At 39.4% G+C, this 17,500-nt stretch overlaps 2 protein-coding genes across 12 annotated transcripts in view; one reads left to right on the forward strand and one right to left on the reverse strand.

The window, feature by feature from the left end:
• The first annotated feature begins 15 nt into the window (after nucleotides 1-15).
• Nucleotides 16-4,187, forward strand: LOC111327502 (uncharacterized). The gene is given in 4 exon segments (XM_022931704.2): nucleotides 16-136; nucleotides 139-419; nucleotides 2,285-2,516; nucleotides 3,218-4,187. Coding segments are annotated over 4 exon segments (1,410 nt in total). The 3' UTR covers nucleotides 3,994-4,187.
• An 8,370-nt stretch (nucleotides 4,188-12,557) lies between these two features.
• Nucleotides 12,558-17,500, reverse strand: part of LOC111327524 (uncharacterized) — a 100,086-nt gene continuing 95,143 nt past the window's right edge. For all 11 annotated transcript variants that reach the window (XM_088740599.1, XM_088740604.1, XM_088740609.1 and 8 more), the window contains 4 exons: nucleotides 16,871-17,176; nucleotides 14,800-14,923; nucleotides 14,024-14,186; nucleotides 12,558-13,471 (listed from right to left, as the gene is read on the reverse strand). In XM_088740599.1, coding sequence (XP_088596725.1) covers nucleotides 13,335-13,471; nucleotides 14,024-14,186; nucleotides 14,800-14,923; nucleotides 16,871-17,176 — 730 coding nt within the window. In that variant the 3' untranslated portion in view covers nucleotides 12,558-13,334. The remainder of the gene's footprint in view (nucleotides 13,472-14,023; nucleotides 14,187-14,799; nucleotides 14,924-16,870; nucleotides 17,177-17,500) is intronic.

Consider the following 17,500-nt stretch of genomic DNA (forward strand, 5'->3'; position numbering starts at 1 on the left):
AATTCCTTTTAGAAAATGACTCCCGCTGAAATAGATAGAGAGACAGACTCCATGATTATGTCTCTTATGGATAACATGAAAGCCCTGAGCTTTCAAAGTCAGGATCTAAGCGAAGACAGCTCAATCGCCAAATTATCGAACTTGACCAGATGAAAACCGTACTTCATTTCTATGACAATGTCATCGAGCAGTTTTCGAAAATCGCTGAAAATATTGTGAAGGCGGCTTCCTTGGATGAAGAGCTGGCCGGCGTTAGTTACACGGGAAGCATGAGAGATGGGACATACCTACCAGAGTTCTCGGAATCTTTTGATACATACTGGCTTGAAGAAGATGGCCAGCGCGAGACTATAGGAGGAGGGGAGGTTGTGGACCCAGAGTTTGAAAGCAGGAACCCAGGTCACAATCAGTTACTTAAGGTTTGTTCTTAATATGTTCAGTTTATATTCTCTATAAGGAAGAAGTCTGATTAAAAAGGAACAGCTTCACGAATTTTGTGAGTCATTTGGGGGGCATAGAAAATTGGAGAACTTTGAGACACTTTATTAATATTTTTTGGAGGGGAGGGGAGGGGAGGGGATGGGAGGGGAGAGGAAGAGAGATTGGAAAACGTTTAGGTGGAGGGAATAAGCCAAGTGGAACTACAATGGCTAAGAATGAATACGGAATGTCGATGTCGACATTGCAAAAGTTGAGACTAAATCTTTCGCGTTTCAGTGGAGCCTCAGGGAAAATTACTTTTAAATAGAATACAATTTTAAAAACAATTGTAAGCTGGAGTAGACAATCTGTTAGCATTGTTAGAATAAACAGAAAAGAAAGGTTGGTGTCTAAATTTGGTGAATAAATTTAGGTTATTAACACTGATCGCCAAAAGTGCCCTTGAAAATTCATGCTGAATTTGTGGCGATCGACAAAGCACGGCTGGGACCACCCGTTATGTAAGCAAGTTATAATCGATGGAAACTGAAACTTTTGAGCGATATCACTGGAAACAAAAAATCCTAAATGTTAGGCGTAGCTGGTTTGCAATCTACGAGTTATTCATTGTGCTATTAATTTTCTATCAATACAGCACACGATAAAAAAAAAGGAAAAAACAAAAAACAAAAAACTATAGAGTAATCAAGTTGTAGAGGCACCAAGTTCTTGGGCCAAATGAATATTCCAGCTCTTTTCGTTAAATGAGATATTCACCACGTTAAGTTTTTTATAACTGACATGGTCGCGTTACATTTATGCAAAGGGCAATGTTAATGCTAATAATTACCCTCCTACCCAGGTTCCTCATTCAACTAAATTCGCAAAGACACGTAATTGATGAAAGTGAATTACAGCCTAACTTTCGAAGAGTGCAATTTATAGACTTTGGTGCGATATTGTGATAACATGTTTCTTTCTTCCCCTCGACAATATTCCTAAAGAGGTTTTCAGATCAAAATGGTACGAGACAGGATGGAGTTCACATTTTGTTTGAAAGTAGTACAGTCCTTGCTTTTGAAAGCATTGCTTTGTCATGTACCCAGAGAATGTTATCATCTCATAGCTTAGATTATTTTTATTGAGCTTCGTCGAGGCTGCCTCTTATAGACACGAACGCGAGGAGTTTAAAAAAACCCAAACGCAAGTTTATTCACAGAGTTGAGATAACATTCTGGCGAAAATAAAAAGGTTAATTATGCAATGATCGAACGAAATATTAAAGAAATGTTCTTATCGTTTAGGTTGCGTACTTCGAAGTTATAGATCCGATGGATCACGATTACAAACTAACTTGGAGATGATTCAGCTAATACATGTGAGAACGAAAGTGAAACAAAATGGCGACCAAGAACAAAACAAAACGGGCGCAGTCGCTAAACACTTGTATCAATTACCGCTGGCCGAACTGAATGTACAGCGCTGCAGTCACACTCGTCGTTAGGCCGTTCAGTTTAGGTTTCGGGATGCGCGGAATGCATCTTAGGGACCATCGCCTGGGGTGAAGGGGGTCGGGGATTTTTTGGGGGATTACATGGATTTCAGTCGTCGCCAGTAACACATAAAGGGCGGAGTAGAGAAAACTGACTGCTACTCAACTGCTATCGAGGGGGGACCATCATAAGGATATTACAAAGCTTTATGGAAGGATCAGGCAAATTTTTTCGTGACAAAACCAAAATCCTACGAAACCTTCCCCCTTTAAAGTTTCAACTGGTACCGTTCTTCCTACATCCTCTAAGCAGCTGAAAATACATAAGGGTCTCGATTAAAATCGGTTGTGTGCGTTACACTTTTGATTCAGGTGTTGCCGACTGAGAAGCCCGGGTACTATATTGTAAGCTGGTCAGAGTATGGCCTGGAACGGAAGCGGCAATGGGAAGAGAAGTACAGGGTGGGTCCGGTCCCCAAGTGTTCGATCAACGTGTATATTCAATTTACAGAAGAATTCGAGTACGAAGGGAAAATGTTAAAGGTGATTTCACCTTACAAGATACGTCAGCATTTATTGACAGACCTGCCGGAGAGTATCCAGGGTATGTGGTACTGTTCCTGTAGGATGCTTTTGAAATTTTCTTTTCTAATATCATAATTTTATTAATATAATAATTACTCTTATTACCATTTTCGTTCCTTTCACAGTCATTATTAATACAACCATCGCCATCATTGTTTTGTTTTTTTTTGGGTGGGAGGGAAACTTTAGTTTTCATCGGCATTTACACTCATTTTTTTCCCGAAAATCAGAGATAAGACTTGCAAGGTTTCTAAGTTCAGAATTCTGTGCTATTTTTGTTCCCTGCCATGATTCTCTCGCCAAGAATTACATTCTTATCGGAAAAGGAGAAAGTGAAGAGAACATTTTGTCATTTCGTAAACAACCACTTTTGTATGTATTTTCAGTCTGATGATGGTATAGTTTATACCGAAAAATAACTGTGACTTAACATCTTGGTTTTCTAATCTGTTCATTTGTTGTCAAATTTAAAGACACGATGAATTTACTCGGTCTATCATTCATCTTAAACGACAATTTTCCTTTTTTATTTTGCTAACCGTACTTTGACAGTTTGTCAGTGCAGGAAAACAACAACAACAAGAAAACAAACAAACAAACAAAAACAAAAAAAAAACATGGGAAGCGAGATGGTAGAAAAAGAGATCACGGAATTCTATGATTGGAGAGATTACTCGGGCCTTTCATATAGCATTAGTCATAATTTCCTCGTTATCTCAGGTAGGCCAACGTGGTTTAAGATAAATGAGGACAACGCACCCACCGTGAATTTTCTCATGGAAGAAGACGTGGGGATGAGGAAGAAATTCACTGTATGCGATATTGCCGTTGGCTTGCCTACAACAATCCCTTGTCTCAAAGAAGAATGGGTGAATGAGAAACGACGCACCAGTAATTGGCTGAGAGAAACTGATCTTTTGGAGAAGTATCGACATGCAACGTATTCAGTGGTGACCAAGTCGTGGAAGTCCCACGAGACCAACCTGTCATTTTGGAGGATTTCCTACTCGTGGATAGAGAAGGAGTTCGTCAATAGTCTTCCACGAGAGCCTAAAATTTGCCTGATTATCCTGAAGGCGATTCGCCGAAAGCACTTGAGCAAACCTAAAGGGCTGATCAGCTACCATTTGAAATCAGTGTTTCTTTTCCATTTGGACAAGAATGGGAGTGATTGGAAGAGATCTGATCGTGCACAGAACATCCTGAGACTGCTTGCAGAAGTCGCTGAAGCCCTTCAGTCACGGTCACTTCCTCGGTACTTTGAACCCAGGCTCAACACGATGGAGAGCCTGAACGTGGAGACTGCAACCGAGCTGGAGAGAAAGGTGCAAGAGATAATTCGCTCTTTGCGAATTCTACTCGAGGGATGTCTGTTTCAGTCCATGAGTGACGGGCACAAGAAGGAACACTTCCAAAGGGGGTGTTCAGATCCTGTGTGGTTTGACAAACCACCTTCCCCCCATACAAAATCGCGCTGTGAAGACTTTCTCGAGTAAAGCTACAAGGAGAAAAAATACATCATTTTATGGAACTCTTTTGAAATGATTAAGAGCACACAAAATTTTTTTAGGAAAAAAATTTCCTTGAAACATGTAAAATATAGCGATGGTATATCAAGGAGAAATTGAATTGTCAGAATACAATTGAGCAAGAGATTTTCAATTAAGTAAAGGAGTAGCTTATGAATGATTCTTTTTTCTCGTTCTGTCTTTGTTACCCAGTTTTCGCCCCAGTTACGCTAACATTTCTTTTGATATTATTCGTTCATTGCCACCAATCAAAGACTCCTTGGAGCTTATCGAGCTCATGGTACGTCTTAATTATTCTAATGATAGAAGTGCTTCTCCTCCTTTCAAATTACAAAGGGTCCAGAGATTACATGCGAACCCCACACGTGGAACTTAGGCCTCCCGTCAAATCTCTAGTTTGCAAATTCTATGAGAACTTTACCTTAGAAACACTCAGAAGGCCGGTCATTCATACAAAGTTAACCGTTGTTTAATAAATTCGCGATCTACATCATCTTTAATTTAGCTGAACCTTTAAACTGAACATTTATTTTTGAGAACAGTGTCAAGAGGGCCAAAAGCAAACAGTGGAAGGGTATTTATTTAATCAAATCACTCTTCTTATAGAGTCCCTGAAGCCCACTGCATGCTTGCGTAAAACCGAGGTTTGCGTTAGACCTTGTGTAAATAACTGGCCCTCAGGCTTCAAATTTTGACCAGCTATGCGCATGCGTGTCTCTCATGTAGTCTCCGCTCTGTGGGTGACTGTGGGTGAATTCCAATCAAACTTCAACTTCCAGGTAAGTCTCACGCAATCGTTTAATTCAAATTTCTAGTCTTTCAGGCGAGTGGATGAAATTGTGCGGGGCAAGATACCTGCCGGAGGAGGTGTCTTTTGACTAGCTCCTCCACTTGCGCAAGTCTCACACATACGGCGCGCGCTTTTTTCACGCTTGCCACGTGCTTTCCTATGCTCGCTTGAAAACACAAAAAATGGCGCCTGTTCCACAGGTTTATACACCAAAATTCGCCTTCTTCGACCAGGCGATTGAGGGTATAGATTTTCTTAAACTGACCCAAGGTCAGAGAGGCACATCGCTCTTTCTAGGGTTGACTAAGAACTTCTAACAACCTTTCAAATAAGCAAGATGGAAAGTGATAGCAAAAAAACTTTAATTCGTCTTGTCTCTTTCTTATTCTGTTCACACATAACACTTTCAACGTTGGTCATCGTAGCTGTAAGCAGGACGGGTGTCACACTTGATTCTCATAGTTCATAGTGAAGTCTCTGTGGCTCTGCGGTAGAGATCGGAACGCGAAATCTGACAGTTTTAGGTTCAATTCCTCATCATGTGGACTTTTTCCCGCCCTCGAGTGCAGACAAACATCTTCCTCAACAACAATCAAATTTATTTTGCTTTTTTTTTTTTTTACCTATCATATATAATCAGTCCTAAACTCTTAGGACTACTGAAGCTCGATACGCCGTGCTGTGGTTCACCTAGTTAATTGCCCATTGCCCATGTTGCTCTCTTCTTGTGTGATAAAATGACAGCACTTTGAATATATATTGCGTACTTTTAATTTTGTTTTGCGCGTTAATTTCTAGGATCTCTTTTCCCTTCACCTCTAAATTACATTACGTCATCGTCATCTTTGCATCAACACTCCTTTGTAAGAAGATAACAAACAGGTAATTATTCATTCGCGCAGTTTCAAAAATTCAGCTGCTGTGAGTTTTTTTTCTCTTGTCACATGCCAATTCATCACACACAATGTCTTTCATTAAGCTGGCTGAACGTGCAAACAGAACTCCGCGCCGAATCCGTGACGTAGCAGCCAATTATTGGCTGCAGTTGCAGTAATGCGTATTCATCTGTACTTGAAGAATTTTCAGCAAACCGCGCTGTTCTCCGTAGTGTTAAGACCTAACGTCCGTTATACTGAACAACGTTGCGCTCCGGAAAGAAGAGGACACTGGAAGGGGAAAGAAGAGTAACGAAAGGACTTCCTTGTCACTGGAACAGCAGGTGAGCATTGACTTGAAAAATACCGCCTTCAACTTCTTCAGAGAACCATACGAATGAGTCGTATTGGCTCGGTACGATGACATGGCACAAATCAGTTGCTCAGGCAGAAAGGCTCTCCAAGTCGAAATTACATCGACTTGGGTGTTGGCTTCAAGAAAAGCAAAGCCTATTAAACATTTTTAGTGAAAAGCTTAAATAAAAATGTTTTGCTCCACAAATCTGTTGGAGACTGGGGACTTCATTTCGTATTTATATATTGCCAAGTGGAACTCTGGTGACTCTTGTGTACTCAGTGATCTTTGCTTCGATGTAAACACAATTTTAAAATGTATTGACGATTTCACTTTTTCTATAATCGTTTCAAAGAGCACTACGATTATACAGCATTTTTATTTGTTTTCCTAAAGTATGCATTCTCTGATCACATACATATTTTGTTATTTTAGGAAGAGCAAAGGTTTCAAAAAGGATGGAAGAATAAGGATTATGGCCAAGATAAGACTCTGGAATCACTGAATTTTGAGTGGATACTGCAAAGATGAGAAGTTTGAAATTATTTAGTGATACTAGCAAAAATGGTGGCCTTTGTGTGTCTAATTATCTTTGTTCTTTCGCCAATTGTCTAGAAATGGGTAAAACGGTTGCATGGTAAGTAAATAGCTTTCAATTTGCCACCATTTTTGGAATAGTTTGCTGTGTTACGAATTGTTCTGCAGACCGTGAGCGATGGTTTGATTTATTTGAACAACCAGCTATAATTTGGTGCAATCTATCTCAGACGATCTCGAGTTACAACGAGTTAAGGACAGAAACAACTGTAAAGCGATATTTCCATGGCTACGGAAAGCTGACACTAAATTATTAATTTCAAAGCTCTGATCGCTCATTGATTTTGGTTTGTTTAACATCTAGTATCAGTCATATCCCAGTTGATGTCACACAGAGGTGAAATTAAGGTGGCACTCAAATCAAATACTTCGGCCAGACAAAAACCAAATGGAATTCAGATTGAAATCTTTTGATGAGCTTGACTCATTCTCGAGGCGAATCTCCTTTTGGTCAAAAATCACATTGCTGAACACAATCGAGCTAAGAAATCTTCAAAAAGCTAGTTTTTTACCTTTGGGAAGACTCTGCAACAGATAACATCGACTCGGTATCTTGCATACGGCTTAAAAAACACCAACATCGTCACCAACCGATCAAAATAAAACAGACTGATCAAAGCTGAGTAATAAACGGACGAACGGCAGCCAGTTTATTGCAAAACTTAACAACCAACTTTACAACCAAAGTTGTAACTGTCGACTTGTACATGATAGCCTCGATTTCATGTTTAAATTTGCGCCTGCAGTGCATGTACAGCGGCATTTCGCGGAACGAGCAAAGGGAGTATTGTTTACCCCATTCTGAAGACTTCTATTCCGGACAGACATAATTTCGTCAACAAACCTTTCAGTGAGGAATACTCTGGTCCGGACAATTGTACTTAACAATTACTTATTTTAAATCATTAGCCATAAGGGACGTTCAGAACATGAAGACCCCGAACCACCTGAAAACATTTTGAACTATTTACATTTATTGTTTCTTTTAGAATTTACATATTTATTGTAGATTATTAGCACTGCTAATTAGTTATTCTATATCTCCCAGCGTTAGCCCAGCTATTTGGGAGTATAAGTTCCAAGTTCCAAGAAAAAGTTCGCCTAAAATATTTGATTTAATTGAAAATTCATTCTCGGCATAAAATATATTCACGGGAAATTTAGGAACTTTTATTAAAAAAAAAATAAGTATTTGAGTTTCATGCAAGAAGCAAGAATTAAATACAGTGCCGTCTAAGTTACAAGATAATGTATTCTTTTGAATTTTGCACTGGAGAACGAGGCCAGAAGGGCTAATTTAAATTTAGACAAAAGAATATTAATCCGGCAGCCATTTATGAAAGTAGTCTACGGATATTTCTTCTGCCAACAATCAGTAACTGGTTTGACAGTGATTGATATTTTTACTTTATAAAACTCTTACTAAAATCATCCTTAGCTAGAATGAGTTAAAACTTTGATAGAGGTTAGACGCTTTGGCCCATCTAGGGATAGAGCAAGTGGAAAACTATAGATTTGCAGTAAAATATGACCATGCAACTATGCAAACTACATGATTCTCACGGGACAGCTGTGTGGTATCCGACACAAAATCCGGGAGTGAGCAAACTCTGTTGCTGATATTTAGTTATCCTGCTTGTGGCTTTTTCCTTGAAATACCAGGACATTACATAAGTACATGAATTTCTGGAGTTCACAGTTCTTAGGTGTCACGGTAACAATGTACACAAAATACTTTTGTTCCCTGAGAATCAATTAAAGTAGTACTACTTCGTAAAATTTCCGTAGCATTCTGAGTTTTTTCGGAGGACGAAAAGCTGTACAAATACGAGTTTGAAGTAATGTGTAATAATTAAAACAATTCATAGAAACAAACAGGCTATTGATCTTCTTCGAAGCCATAGTAAACCACAATTTAGCTCGGAAAAGCGTTGCATAACGGCCTTAAGTCATAGTACGACAAAGGAAAAAGATTTGAACTTCTAGCAAAATGGAAGAGTACAGTTCGAAGACACCTTAAAACACAAAGATAGCCTTTAAGGAAGTATTTTTATTCTGCAGCAAAAAGCTTAACTGAGAACATATATCCTAAACTTTGTATTATGAACTTCTGCTTCACCAGTAGGCCGCTTTTGAAGCTCTAGCTCTCACTACAGCAATCATCCATGGACCCCTCATCGAAAGAAATAGTACTATTACTATCGGTTAAAATGACGAACAGCAACGTTTTTCAAGCACGATCGACAAATTCCTTTATCTACTTAGACAGAGCTTCGTCGAAAGGAATAATATGATGTCACGATGGGCAAAAACGCTGAAAAAATACCGTTGGTTCAGTTGTTGTAGTTTGAGCAATGGCGGAACGGTATTTTTTCTTTTCGTTTAGGATCTAAACTTTAATTGTCGGCATAATAAAATTTGTTTTGAAGAACATCAATTTTCGTCTCGGTAGCACTTTAAACGATCTAGGAAAATTTGGATGATCGACATCATTCTTACAATTATTCTCTAATCTTCGAATTTGAAAATAATAAGATTGGCTAAACCGTTGCTATGGTAACCTCAGTTGGATAGCCTAAACATGCACAGTGATAATAAGGTACTTGTATTTCTTTGACATTGGTGAAACAGTTAAAAAGTGTAGATGGTAGATTTTATTACGAATAAACTTAACGGCCTGCTCCCAGTTGGCTTGTTAGCTTAATTGGTAGAGCGCCGCACTAGTATCGCAGAGGTCAGTGGTTCGAATCCCGTACAAGCCTGATTTTTTTCAGGTCTGATTTTCGCTATTGCATAAATAGCGCTATCTACTGCGAAGGATCGTGCATCATACGTATTTAATACCGCAGTTCAAAAATATATGAACTTTATATATTCATTGGATATAATAGATTTTGTTCTTCAAACGCACAATGCTGAAAACAACTGAAAACCACCTCAATCAGAAATAGATTCAAGAGATCAGAGGGTGAAGAAATTGATTCATTTCTTACTTTGCAGTTTTTTGTCATCATTGACTGAGTTAGTTTTGGATTGCAAACATTCGCTAGATCCAGGTTAGATTGTTCAACGGAGATGAAAAGACCAAGATAAGTATTTATTCTTTATTTACCGTGACAAAAAGCCAATAGTCCATTTTACAGTTGTGTGCTTGGTTGCCAAGCCTTTGAATGAGAGTGAGGCTAGGGTTGACCTTGTTATGATACAAACCTTGCTACCTTTCAAATGTAAATCACTTTGTTATTATGCTAAGTAGATACAGGTCTCTATCACAACAAGGTCACCTTCAGGCTCACTCTGAATCAAAGGCTTGGCAACTAAGTACACAACAGTAAAATGGCCTATTATCTAACCTTGTCAGAAGTTGTCATGTTTCTCCATCCCAGTCCTAGAGTTTCTTGATTTAGAGGTGGTATCATTCTTCTCTCTACTGTCCTATCGAGAAGAAAGAGAAAAATGTATTAAAAATACGTACATACCTAAGTTACTTTTCATTCCAATTAATAAATGTAACGTTTGATACATTCTGGTAAAAAAACTGTAATAATAGAAGCTAGTTGAAAATATGTGGAGGAATGAAATTCAAACAGAAGTAATTAGGTATATGTGCACGATCCTTCGCAGTAAAGCACTATTTGAGCAATAGTGAAAATCAGACCTGAAAAAAATTTCAGGCCTGTACGGGATTCGAACCACTGACCTCTGCGATACTAGTGCAGCGCTCTACCAATTGAGCTAACAAGCCAACTGGGAGCAGGCCATCAAATTAATTCGACATAAACCCGTAGATGAAGGATCGTGCGAAGGATCGTGCACATATACGTTTCATAACCGCAGTTCATACATATGTTTCATATGTTTGTTGTTTGATTTATCATCTACGGGTTTATGTCGAATTAATTTGATGGCCTGCTCCCAGTTGGCTTGTTAGCTCAATTGGTAGAGCGCTGCACTAGTATCGCAGAGGTCAGTGGTTCGAATCCCGTACAGGCCTGAAATTTTTTTCAGGTCTGATTTTCACTATTGCTCAAATAGTGCTTTACTGCGAAGGATCGTGCACATATACGTTTCATAACCGCAGTTCATACATATGTTTCATATGTTTGTTGTTGTTAGAAGTAATTAGGTAAGTACACCAACTATAAAGTATGAATTTCAAGCGTTGCCACTAAGTCACGTTCAAGAAGAACTGTCATGGCGGCTGTCACATCCAGAGGATATATTTGTCCTACACTAGCTGTGCTATGTGTATTACGCTCTTACTTCCTACAATGTAACTCCGTTTGTAAGTTTATTTTGCAAGGGCCACAACGAGAGAGAGGACTGTATTTCTATCCAAATGTATATTTCAATAAGTTATTTATCGAGGGAAACGTCGTCACAAAGTGAATAGCGTGAATCCCTCGACATGGTATCTGAACCACTTGATCCGGCATAAGAAACACTGGCTGACTCGGACAGAACAGATAATATCCAAGGTAATAGGGTCGAAATTAAATGGTTTTTGACTCCCTAGAAGCGAAAAGAGACGCTCAGCTTTCTTAGAATTTGTTAGCTCTTTCCACGCGCAAGACTGAGCGCAAATGTGAATATTAATTTTGAAATTCTTTGTAATTCAAATGAGTTTTCCGACTTCAATAGGCGTGTTCAACATAATCGACATCGAATTTCAGCTCACTACACAACTGACAGTAATATATTGAACCATTAGGTTTATTTTGTTTCGGCTGAGCACCAGCGTACAATAATGAAGAAAAACATATACAAAACCGTTGCATTCTCAGTAATCGTCATTACAGCACACGACAAAACGACATACCGAGAGGTATGGTGGAGGATTCTAGTTGCGTTACAATAAAATTTGCCTGATCCTCTTAAGCTCTGTAATATTATAATTTAGGATCCCTCCCCCGTTGGCAGTAAATTTTCCCTTATACTCTTTTGGCGACGACTGGTGCTCCTGCGTTCCCCCTGAAAACCATATGATCCCTCTGTAATCCTCCGGTCCTCCAGGAGAGAAATAATGATTAGTCCATAAGTTACCATATTTCCTTAAATAAACGCCCACCCCCGAGGTCATCATATCAAAAGAGCGCCCCCTTCGAATAGGCGGTCCCCCCTCCTCCCTCACTTTTTGAAATAGTAGGGAAACGGGGGAAACTGTTTTTATTACCACTTTATTTACAACTTTTTAAGCTTCAACCGCGTATTAGTACAGATTAATGTTTTTTTTTTTTTTTTAATCAGCGCCCTCCTCTCCTTTAGCCGAAATTTAAAATAAGCGCCCGAGTAAAATATGGCTTCTGCTACTAGTCAGTGATTATCGGATCTGTTTTTCATTTCTAAGGGCATTTCGAAGAAACAAGGTGCTGCTGTGTTTTAATCTGCCCAGCTGTCGTACGAACAACCGTCTATGTCACTTTTAGAACTTTGAATCCCTTTTCTATCCAGTTGAGTATTCTCACGTACATTCTCCTTTTCATTTGTGAGACCTAAAGAGGTGTTCATTGACCAAGAATAGAGCAAAAGAAGGAAAGAGCACCGTGTCGTTCGCCCGGAAAAACGCCAATTTGGATAGAGCTGATCTCTCCAATTACTTAAATAGAAATTTCCACCTTTGCCACCCCCTCAGATATTTGTACAGAAGACAACAGCTCGACTCTTTGGACAGAACCAAACCTTGTAGGCGAGGAAAGGGATAATGCGTCAAATCAGAGTTCAATGCATAAATCAATCAAAATGGAGTGACTGAGTGAGTGAATTTTAGGTCACATTCCTGAACCTCGTAACATAACTAATGCCATACCATGGGGTAAAAAGTAAGAAAAAAAAAAAAAAAAAAAAAAAAACCCTAACAATGTCATTTCACTCCAAAATAATTAAATAAATAAGATTAATAGGTCACAGACCTACAAAGGGTTCAGCAGTCTTTTTTATTTTTAAGTTCATCTTTGAAAGTGAACGCCAACAATATCTCGTGCACCTCTCTTGTTACTTGTCGTTAAATATATAAAACATCGCAGCAATAGGGGTTTCCCTTGAATAAAGCTAACAAAAACTCGGGTTGATAAGAAAAAGGTTCAGAGATTTTTCTTAATCAACCACAGCTTATCTGGAAGACTTGTAAATGAACAAGTACTCACAAAAAAATTCGCTTTGACATGTTCATAACATTACAATAGCGTGAGTAAGTCTTGCCACAAGTTTGTCACCTACTTGAGGGAGATTTCGAATTCCCACAAAACCTCATAATTTCTACTGCCTTTGTCTTATTTTTCAACCAAGCTGATATTGGGATAAGGGTTTTTTACTCGCCTGATATTAATTAAGTCTGACTAGTCAATCCTCAAATAACCTTAGAGACGTCCTTATTTCTGCGGAGTGACATTTCAGTTTAAAATTACCAAGCTAAGGTTTAGTAGTACAGTATTAAGATCATCTACAAGACGCTTCCAGATTTTAAAATGTCTCAAAAAGGCAGTATTTCCTAGTGTGGTGAGCTAAAATATCTTTCACAGTTTACGAAAAATGTTGTTCTTGTTTTATTTCGCTATTCGGCCACTACTAGAGATAAGTTTTTAACTTGGAAAAACAGGAACCCCTTGTCTCCGCGCGATTATTAATTGCCGTTAGCACCTTCTTTAACGCGATAATTTATAAAAATAATAGAATAATTCTCTCTTGTTTTCTGTCATACATCTGCTGGTGATCCGCTTCTCTTGCCTGTGATCATTTTTTGACGGACAACTGCAAACACCACAACACACAGCAGAGCAAACATTCCGAGGACGAAAGAAACACCCAACAAGGGGTGCTGGCCTGGAGAATCTGAGGATGGAGGAGAAATCAATACCACGGTTATTTTAGGACATAAAAATTCAATTTTCTAAAGAAATTAGAATGATATGGGTTTTACTCTTCTGCTTCTCGTGATTGGCTGTGAAAGCTTGTATTAGCGTTTTGGACCAATCAAAGGCAAAACGTACCAGTCTCCCTCGCTCGAAGCCGATTACGTGTATTTGATGCCTCTTTACCTCTTTGTAAGATTTCCCTATGTCGTGATTGACCTTGATTATTGACGTTGATTATTGACCTTGATTATTGACTTTGGTTATTGACCTTGGTTATAACTTTGGTCTTGATTTTTCGCCAAAAAAACTTACAAACAAACAAACAAAACCTCCAAATTACAACCATAAATAATTATAAAAGATTTGTCACTTTTTTTCCTACTATAAAGAGAAAAGATAGAAAAAATTAAAGTATCTAGTATTCTTCTTTTTATAATTTTCCACCTCTTCATTAATTCATAAACGAGTTTGCTATTACAATCTACCAGATTAATTATCATTATTGAAAATATCATTCTTAATTCAATACCTTTAAATTGTTCAGGGTTCGTTAACCAAATAGGGCCATGGCTGAGTAACGTGGTGTGCACAGGTGCACTATATGGAAGGGCTCTGCGATGGCGGTTCCTGGGAAGTACGTCACAGTTTTTGAAACACTCTGAGTTTGGATCTGATGAGTTGCAAACCACGGCCTGGAAAGGAAAGAAAACAGGTTTGATTCCACTGCGATTCATACATAGCTCGGTCATAGGTTTTTTGAATAAAGGCTGATAGTTTCTAAAGAAACTGTTTTGGGCTGCGTCGGTGGCGGTAACGAAATAATTTGAATATATCAACAAAGTTGAAATGGTAAATTGGCCACCGTTACGATTATAAAAGCTGACGTTTCGAGCGTTAGCCCTTCGTCGAAGCCCTTGACGAAGGGCTAACGCTCGAAACGTCAGATTTTATAATCGTCACGGTGGCCAATTTACCATTTCAACTTTGTTGATATATTCATAGGTTTTTTGAATTCCCTGACGTTTCCCAGACATATGTAAAATTTCTTGACCAACAGTATTAAGAATTTAACAGACGTGTCTTTATGGCCTCTAACCTCCCCTCAAAGCCATCCTATCCGCTTATTTAGTTATGCTTGCAGCACGTCACCTTACTTGTGGACAAGTAACAAAATAATTCAAAACCTGGAATGTTTCTGAAATTGGCAAACTGTCATGAAAATGATATTTTTTCTATCTTCACTAGTGCCGAAAACGTAGGAGAAGGAGAATGTTTTAGGGTACATGCGCCTGAAATGTGTCTTACCTTGCAGTGGATGTACACAAACGGATCCGGTGAGTTGACAAATTGGAATGTTTGAACACTAAACCGGTGAAGGCCCTTGTTTTCGTCATTGTGGTGATATTGCACCGTGGGATCCTGGGGACAACTGTAAAGAGATCAAGTGGCACTATGATAAATCCGTGGATATAGTGTCTGCCGCAGAGTCTCTATGGCAAACAAGGCCATTACTAGATCCGCAAGTGACACGCTTTACGCATACTGCTAAGCAAGCAAAGTCGAAAGCCTTCGAAATATTGTGAATTTAAAGTGCTACTGAAACGAAATTTTCGTATCTGAAATATTTGCTCTAACCTGTAGTTTTGAATATGTTGATCATCATGAGATAATTTGCTTTGGTCAAAAAGAAGCGAAAGATATCTTTTTTAACCGTTCAAATCAAAAATTTTACACAAAACCATGTCCGGGCCCTGGTACCGAGCGAAATGGATTGATGACGTCACTGGTTGTGTTCACTCCGATAGCGTAGTTTATTTCACTCACTGTTTATCACAAACAGTTGTATTCGTGGGCGAAGGAGATGGCAGATATTGAAGTTTTGTCAAGTGAATCTTCTTCTGAACGAAGCGAAGTTGTCTCCAGTAGCGAAGACGAAGATGGTGGCGTAAAATGGGGTTGACAGGCCTACACGACTCCCAAGCGTGTGTTTAGAGTAGCCTATTCAAACTTTAGCCCTCACGAGTATGTCTTTGAGCGACCGCCCTCTTTTGTAAGATATGAGCGGCGGATTTTTGTATAGTTCGCTCAGTAGTGGTTGTGTTTCTATTAAATGCTAGTTTTTCATGAGAATTTGCTTTATGTGTGGCACTGAGTACGCACATCAGGGATTGAGTCTTTTTCGAATCGTTCGCCTTTGTAGATGTACAGCTATTTTTTTGACTGTCTCGACCGTTAAGTTGTCTTGATTTCTTTCAGCTTGCGTAACGCGAGCTGATTCGATCGTACTACAGTTCTTAGTGTTCAGTGTTCCAGCCGTTTTGGTTCGTTTTCTTTTCTTTATTTCGGTATTAAAACGACCGATTTCACGTTCATAGAAGCACATGATCGCCTTTACTGTTTCTTGCTCCGCGTTGTTAAGGATTTGCTTTATCTCATTTTTGAAATCCTCGTCTGCTCTTATTTTTGCCCTCGCCCTATATTGTAGGGATTCTGGGCATGTTCTGCGAGGCATTTGGTACAGACGGATTTGGGTTCTGTCCTGGTGTACCGGTTCACAAGGAATTACCATTGTTCTTTCTTTGTTTAGGAGTCATTGGTTAGCTGTTGTGTATTGTTCAGTCTTTTGTATCGGCTCTTGTGAACCGGTACACGAGGACAGAACCGGGATTTGTTCGTTATCCTCAGACTTGCCGAGTAGATCATCTTCAGTGGCGGTGTCGTATGAGGCTTCCATGTTTTCTTCATTCTCTGAATGCCATTGCCTTGGCTCGGGGCGTTTAGTAGCCCATCTACCGTTATAATGTCTTTCGACATTTTCTGTAGATGGTCAAGCAAGACCACGGTTTCGATCCTAATCTTGTGGATCTCGTCAGTTTCCGATTAACTAAATAGACTGGTAGAGATTCGTTCTCGGTATCAGTCAGGAATTTTGCTCCCTATCTGGGCGAACCTCTCGCAGATAGCCAAGATGCCGATGTGGCCGCCGATGAATAAGACGAGGATGGCATTTTGCCTGCAATCCTCTTTATCGGCCACCCAACATGCAAGCCACACTCCATGCTTTTACCCTTCTTTCACAGAAGTACACAACCAGTGACGTCACAGGGCTGTTTTGGCCGCGCCAAGATGGCCGCCAATTTTGATCTCAGCCGGTCAACTTCGAATGGTTAAAAATGTACTTTCCGCTATGCGTTGGCCCAAAAAAAGTACACAGCGTTTGCAAATAACGTTCAAACTCTATTATATTGCAAAAATCTCGGATATGAAAATTACGTTTCAGTAGCACTTTAACGCTCGAAAATGAAAGGAAAAATGGTGTCTGTTTTCTTGTCAAAAGCGCGGGACAATCGTAAAAATTATGTCTGGAAATAATTACCCATTCAGAATGAGATTGTACTGTATGGTACTGTTCGGGTTCGGATCGGGAGTTGCGTGACATCGTTGAGCCTGCACAGCCAAGCGACGATCTTTAGAGTCAACACTAAGTTGAAGGAAGATTCTTTCATTGACTTTTACTCCAATAGGGAAGCTTTGATCACCATAGGGACGAGTATACCCTTGATCTTTGAAGACTCCCAAGTTTATGTCGAACATTCCAACATCAGAGGCGTTGCCTCGGATAATTTTTCTGCTGGTTTCTAGCTGAATGGCGCTGGCTTGGACCTCCTTTAGGTAACAGCATCTGAAGTTTAAAATTACACAACAAGAATTTGTGCGTTGAACGGATATACCTCATTACTTTACCAAAGGCCCATGACGACAAAATTAAGGCGACATCTAGAGCTTCCCGAAAGCTGCATCTCATTTTAAGCGCTTCGGCACGTGCGTTTCATCGCTCACGGAAAAAAAAATGAGGTCTTGAGTATCGCGAGTCAGTGAGAGGTCTGCCATGCGTCTAGCATTCATCTATAGTGCCAGTCCCCCGGCAAATCTCTCCCCATCAAATAATTGCTGTCTGTTTCTGCTTTAGCTTACCATGTTTTGCTGTTACTACTTAAGAGTCACA

Source organism: Stylophora pistillata, chromosome 12, assembly GCF_964205215.1.
Source record: "Stylophora pistillata chromosome 12, jaStyPist1.2, whole genome shotgun sequence".
NCBI lineage: Eukaryota > Metazoa > Cnidaria > Anthozoa > Scleractinia > Pocilloporidae > Stylophora > Stylophora pistillata.